We start from the raw sequence: 7,224 nt of genomic DNA on the forward strand, positions 1-7,224 counted from the left end.
CATCCAGTTTAATTTGAAATAGAACATAAATCAGGTTAGATCATGTTTATATAATGTTTGAAATTGTAATGTATGATATTTTTTAAAGTATTTTTTATTTGAAAATATATTAAAATAATATTTTTTATATTTATATTTTTAATATTAGTATATCAAAATAATAAAAACCGAAAAAATATGAATTTAAATTTTTTTTAAATATTTAAAAATTAAAAAAAAAGACAATCCAACCACACATGCCAAACAAAGGCTAACATTGTAAACGCTATCGTTTCAACTGACGGACAATAATATCTCATCTCCATTCTGCCTTATCTTTTTCCAAAACCCCACAAAATCATTACTCAACACACAAACACACCACTCTCCCCTCCCTCTTTCCAATGGCAACATTCACACTCTCTTCATCTCTAACACCCAAAACCCTAACCCCGTCACTCTCAAACCTTAAACCCACCTTCCTAACTTCACTCAAACCCCAGTCATGGACTTGTCCCCAGCTGATTTCAGCTCCCAAGATTAGGTATCAGCCCTTGATTACAAGGGCTGCTGTAGGTTCTGATTACTCAGCAAGAAGAAGTAACAGCAGTAATGATGATAGAGAGACGATACTGTTACCCGGTTGTGATTATAATCATTGGTTGATTGTTATGGAGTTTCCTAAAGACCCTGCTCCTACTAGAGAACAGATGATTGATACTTATCTTAATACTCTTGCTACTGTCTTGGGCAGGTTAGTTTCTTTCTTATTCTTGTTTTAGTGATTTCGTTGCTAAGTTTGTGTCTTTTGTGGTTTTGCTTGAGAAATGGACGGTTTGGTTGATGGGTTTTGTTTGGTTTTCCTCGTATTGATGGCTAACTAGGATTTGTGTGAAAATGGTTTCTTAAGGTTCATGTAGTAAAGTTATGTCCTTTTTCGTCGGATGTAAATTATTATTATTTTTTTGAAAAATCAATATTTTGGTTGATGGGTTTTGGTTTGTCTGGATTTTTGGTTTGGTTATTTGTATTGATGGCCATGATGATGCATATGAGGATGGCTTTTTGCTTAAAGGTTGTGTCTTTTAGTGCCATTTATTTGGTCTTAGTTGGTTATGGTTTTATTTAAAGTTACCATGGTTGATGAGTTTTGTGTTTTTGGATCATTAAGAGATGAGTTCTCGATGTTTCACTGAAGGCTGTGTATTTGGTGTTATATGTTGATGATAGTTTGGTTATATGAAAACAGCTTACATGGATAATGAGCTTTTTCTGGTTCTGTGTTTATTGTTGTTCTTTTGTATTTGTGTTGAATTGGGGATTTTATTAAGTTGGTTATGTTGATAAAGTTTCCTTTTCATTTCCAACAATAGTAGGAAATTGAATGAGAGTTTCTTGGTTAGTTTAATTGTGATAGTGTATTGTACTGCATTTTAATGTGTTGGTGCTTATGAATTTTTTCTCCCAGCATGGAAGAGGCGAAGAAGAATATGTATGCTTTTAGCACCACCACTTACACTGGGTTCCAATGCACAGTAGATGAAGCCACATCTGAGAAATTTAAGGGTAATAAATTATTGACATTGGTTTCGACATTCATTTTTCATGTTGTTTAGCATAATATTATGGTACATTACGAAGAATTTATTTGTATCTTCTTGTTATGTAGGTTTGCCTGGGGTCCTCTGGGTACTGCCAGACTCGTACATAGATGTTAAAAACAAAGATTATGGAGGTGCCTTACTATATCAGTTAATGACATGTTGCTTAGCATATGTACCCATGTGGGTGATGTTATGATGGATCCCTTAATGCACTTTTTATTTTTCATTTTGTTGTAGGAGACAAGTATGTCAATGGGGAGATTATTCCATGCACATACCCTACTTATCAACCCAAGCAACGCTCTACTTCAAAGTATGAGAATAGAAGGTATGAGAGACGGAGAGATGGACCACCTCCAGATCGAAGAAGAACAAGACAGGGGACAACCAAGTCAGAGTCAGCCTCTCCATGAGTCAGTAAAATGTATCTTTCCTTTTATGAGATTTGTTTCCTCCTCATTTTTTCTTATTGTTAGTTCTGAAATGGAAGCGATTCACCATGGGATTTTGTTTATGCAAACTTAAGTTACATATGATTTATTTTACTCTTCCCTCCAGTGGTTATTTAGTGTTTTAGCTTACAGTTCATGTAATTCAATTTTTCACAATATTTCAATTGATCTAGAATGGTGTTGTTTTTCAGGCAATTGATGTTTAGCGTCAAAGTAGATGCCATTTTCAGGAGTCCCTGGAATATTCTTCGTCTTTTGGTGGGTGGGAAATTAGGCATGCATATTTGAACATTGAGGTTAGAAAACTTTATTTATATAGTGAGTCTGGTGAGTGCATGATACATATCCCTAGTAAGGTCAGATGAGTTTTTCTGTCCCCTCGCGAATGAAGTGTTGTCTATCTGTGTTTTGTGACAAATGGAGCTTTGATGTGTAAAGTATCTGTTAATTTTTTTTTATTCTCTTCTGTTTTAATGTGGTTGGATGTTTTGCTGTGATTTTCGTTCTTTCCCTCATTTGCATCACAGCATCTTAAGCTTTACCTCCTATTCGATGCAATCTGGTGCTGCTAATTTAAGCTTCTTCAGTTTATGTTCAAAATTGATATGCTCAAAATTGCAGAAACAAAAACCTTTTGCCGCAGCTATCAATGTTCTTTCAATTGAAGAATTCTGATGTGTACTGTTATCTCTTTAATTTTGAATTTTTTCCAGGCATCTCTCAACAGAATTTGTTGAGGACTTTTGGTTTTGATGGCGTTTGGTATGATCACATAATAACAACAACTAGCTCTTAAGACAATTCTATTTGTATGCTAAAGAAGCATCTTTGGCAGCAGACCACAGCCATTTCATCCACGTTGATGTGTTTTAAATAGCTTTCCTATTTTATCTGTCAGATACTTTTTGTTGTTGGTTAAATAAGCCAGAACCAAGAAGTTTGAAGAGGTGTTCATCTGTTTTTCTAAACACAACTTTTCAAGCACTCGATACACCTAACAATATAATAGTCCTGATGCAACTCATGATCCCCCAAAATGGCTGCAGCTTCAATTGCATTTTCCCTATATTTTTCTCCTTTATGGCTAGTATCAGTGCCTTGGCTATGTCATCCCTGCCAAAAAGAACCATCTCCATTTCTGTCTGCTTGCATAGCCGAATCTTTCCCAGCTAGAATCCTTATGTTGATGGGTTGATCTATGATGAAAGGTAAAAGAACAAGACAATGCCCAAATTGCGAAGTTTCTAGCACAGCTCCCTCACCACTGAAAAAGAGACCCTAAATTGATGGGTGCCCTGAAATCGAATCTGTGGTGCTAATCTCACACAGAATTCCTTTGTTACTCGTCCGTTCAATATAACCCAAGTGGAGAGCATTTACATCGCTACTGACCCCACTAGGGTTTCTAATATCCATACAAATGGCAATCCTGATAGCTCTGATCCATAAACTATCTCATATATTTGGTTTTTTGTTGGCTTGATCTTACTCCCAAGCCCCACTAACACGACACTCTTTGGTTTCTGTTCATCAAGCCAATTAAACATCTTCCTCCATGACTCGCCATTATCCGCTGTTCCTGTTTCCCGTCTCTCTGGAGGGAGTAAACCCACTGGAATAACCGGTTTTCCACCTGGTTTCTCATGAAGATTGACGTACTCATCTTTACATTCATAGCAAGGACCTATGGCCAATGCTCGACATGCTTTAAGAATCTAGGCAGTCCTTTCAGCGTCTGATTTTCTTGAGACATTATCTCCATGGAAGTCTCCATGGAAACCAATAGCCTCATGAAAGTTGAGAGCTACGGAGGAGCGAAAGTCAAACCATTCTCGTGGTTTTGTCAAACTTTGCGCTGAGAACCAAACCAAGTCCTTTCGCGCATCTCCATCTAGATAATTGATCAATAATTAAAATAAAAATATAAAATTTATTTATTTATTAATTGTGAATATTTAAGTCAAGTTATATGTATCAACTAATTTTTTAAGATTTAAAAAATAATAATTAGATAAATTTTCGGTAATTCTAAGAATTAAGATATTTAAACTTATGATTTTTAGAAATTAAATTTAATATCTAACCAGTTAAATTATTTTTTTTAGAATTAAAATATAAAATATTTTAAATGACTGAAAGTAATTGTAAATGTGATTATTAAATTTATAAGTTAATTCTCTCTAAAATAATAATAATAAAATCCACAAGAAGTTTATAAAATTTCAAATAAGCTAAAAATTATATTTCAACTAAAAAATAAAACTAAAATTTAAGATTACAAAGGAAAGAATTACAAAATCTAAAATAAGCAAGAAATTTAAAAATAAGAAGAAAAGTCACAAAAATTGCAAAACCAGGAGTGTTGGTAAGATTTTTGATATCTAAAAATACGGTCTATATAATGATACCGCAAAAACTATAAAAAAAAATAATTTCTAAAAATTTCTATAAAAAATTAAATGTAATGTAATTATTAGATTAAAAATTATAGTCTTAAACTGTTATCTAAACTCGTTACAATTACTTTTAGATCGTGATTTGTTCTGATGGTTCATCAATGCATTTATTATGCTACCCATATAGTTTGCCTTGGACAAATTTTCTTCTAGTTATAACAGATCTACGTATAATGGCTCATAATCACTTATTAACCCGACTACATCATTATTCTAGAAGCCACAAGAATGCAGTTGCTGCTGCTGAGTATGGAGAAAAGATCATGAGCGAGGCACCATGTTCTCGGGCTATCTCCACCACTAAATGAGCACAACATCAGCTATTATCCAGTCTGGTGATTGATTGCATACAAATTGCTTGCTTAGAGCAGGTTGCAAGATATTGATGCAACTTTCAAGTGCTGAATTTCTAAGCTGGTAAAATCTGTGGTGTCCTGTATGGATGTAGCCTGTATATAAATTTGGAATTATTCTTGAAATGGAGATCTACACATTGCTCTGAACTTATATAATCAGTTGATGACAGTCGCACAACTAGTTTTCTAGTATCAGCTCTCGAGACTGCTCAGATGTAAGAAAAAGAGGATCCATCCTTTATTAAAGGCAGGTGGCTTCACCATATAATGTCCTGCTAGGCTTACAACAAGGATGATATAGTGTTATGTATTTAAAAAAACTTTTTTAAAAATATATGTTACGCAAAGTGGAATAGACACTTAACCACGAAAATAAAGTTACTCATAAATTTCCTAACCTAATAAATTAGATTCTTTTTCTGTCACATCCATCTCTAACTTTCACGTTTGTGTTAAAAAATTCTTGCAAAGCAAACTCTCAATCATACAAGCTTGAATTGCTTGTCTTTTTCCATGGACTAAACGCAAAGGCACATGCTTCTTGTCTCGAGATGGCTTGGTGGTTGGTTCATAGCGCATATCTGAATTGTTTCCGTACCTGATAAACACAAAGGACAAATTCCATGATGTGGGCTTTTAATCCATAGCAATTATAAACTCTTATCAGATAGGGATTGTATGGTTCTTGTACATAGGCAATTGCTAGGTCTTGTGAATTGATGAGTTCAGATGTGCTGATAAGATTGGTTTCTCTCTTGTTGATGTTCTTATAGAGAACTTTAAGTTCAGGTCATTTACTTTTATGTGGAAAATGATTGCTGCAAACACCATAATATAACTATGCTTTAGTTGCTGAAGAGATTACTTGAGGTAGATTCATCAATGGCCTACTACAGTTACAGATATGAAGATGATTATCAAGGTGAGTACTATACCGGACAGTACTCGATAACCCCTTATAATAGCAGCTATGATCCTTCCCCAGATCATGATTCAGTGGCTTATTCCAGCTACAACTACAATGAGCACCAAGTTCTTGCCTATGATCCACCTTCTTATTATGCTGCTTATGATCCTGTCTCAAGTTACTCAAGAACTGCTTACTCTGCATCTACCTTCAGTGAGCCTATGTGTATTGAGTATCATCCGGGTCATTACCATAATGAACAGACGCGATTCATTGTCTCGTATAATGTCTCAGAGTTTAATGAGCCTGCGTACGAAGAATATGACCCAACTCCTTACGGTGGTGGCTATGATCTCGCTGCAACTTATGGAAAACCTCTTCCTCACTCGGCCGAAACTTGTTATCCTCGTTCAACGCCGGATCCGAATGTCTCATCACTGAATGGTTTCTCTTATGGATCGATTAAAGCACCTTATGGAAAAGATGAAGTCAATGAACCTGCTGCAAAACCGCAAAATGAAAGCAAACCAATTAGCCCTCCTGCTATTGAAGCAGCGCCGGTGCCCGTGCCCCTTGAACTTAGCAACGGCCGTGGAAATTCTCGAGAGGAGTTGCAGAAAGGTGAAGAAAGTGAGGAAAAGGGAGTTGATCATCCTGATCCCTCGCCTGGCTATGATACCGGAATTGCCAATGGATCATGTGGAGAATTTGGTTATGAGTATGGCGTGCCAGGGCCACAAATTCCACCAGGATATGGCTTGGAAGCAATGGACCTTTGTGAAAGTTTATTTGGTTACTGGCCTTGTCTATCTCGGTATGCTAGGAATGTCAATGACTGTCAAGAAGCTGCTGATTGTGGAAACCATGGGAATCAATGGAAAGGGACTGCTGATTATCTCTTCGGAAGCTCAAATCCTTATGGTGAAAGGGATGATGGAGGCAACAGCTACGGGAACGCTATATATGGCTATGAAAGGCATTATCAGGAGGAACCTCTCTACTATCAGGTTAAGTATGTTGAAGATTCATGGTCATCGTAATCATGTCGGGCATTCATCTGTATATATATCTTCTTGAATCACTCATCAATTCCGTCCAAAAAGGAGGACACAAAAATGGGTCTTAAACAATGGACCTCGATGATTTGCAAAAGCATCATCATTGATCATCACATCTTCAAAATCCAACAGTGGAAAAGTTGAGGTTGCTGTATGCATTTTCTTTGCTGGCTTCTGTAATTATTGCTGTGGTGATTGCTGTTTAGGCATAGGCCAACCAATTTTCCATGGATCACGAGAATTGTTATAATGGAAGCATTCATCATTAGAAGTAATCAATGGAAGCATTCATCATCATAAGTTATAGATGGTTCGGCACATAGTTGTCATTCCAGGATTTACTTCGAAAAAGTTCTGGCTTGTTAGGTAATTGGCTTAATTTTTATTATAACACAGTTTGTTTTTCTTTTTT

At 35.8% G+C, this 7,224-nt stretch overlaps 2 protein-coding genes across 3 annotated transcripts; both read left to right on the forward strand.

The window, feature by feature from the left end:
- The first annotated feature begins 324 nt into the window (after window positions 1-324).
- MORF9 (plastid developmental protein DAG) lies at window positions 325-2,532 on the forward strand. 2 transcript variants are annotated; one of them, XM_011011199.1, is made up of 5 exons: window positions 325-733; window positions 1,448-1,545; window positions 1,649-1,714; window positions 1,821-1,996; window positions 2,227-2,532. In XM_011011199.1, exons 1-4 carry the CDS (start codon window positions 384-386, stop codon window positions 1,994-1,996), a joined length of 690 nt encoding a protein of 229 aa, XP_011009501.1. In that variant the 5' UTR covers window positions 325-383; the 3' UTR covers window positions 2,227-2,532. The 2 variants fall into 2 exon arrangements, with proteins under 2 accessions (XP_011009501.1, XP_011009500.1); XM_011011198.1 differs by having other exon boundaries at window positions 326-733; window positions 1,821-2,007.
- Window positions 2,533-5,409: 2,877 nt separating this feature from the next.
- Window positions 5,410-7,224, forward strand: LOC105114606 (uncharacterized). The gene has a single exon (XM_011011201.1). The coding sequence runs from the start codon at window positions 5,730-5,732 to the stop codon at window positions 6,792-6,794; it is 1,065 nt and encodes a 354-aa protein (XP_011009503.1). The 5' UTR covers window positions 5,410-5,729; the 3' UTR covers window positions 6,795-7,224.

Source organism: Populus euphratica, unplaced genomic scaffold (assembly GCF_000495115.2).
Source record: "Populus euphratica unplaced genomic scaffold, PopEup_1.0 scaffold549.1, whole genome shotgun sequence".
NCBI lineage: Eukaryota > Viridiplantae > Streptophyta > Magnoliopsida > Malpighiales > Salicaceae > Populus > Populus euphratica.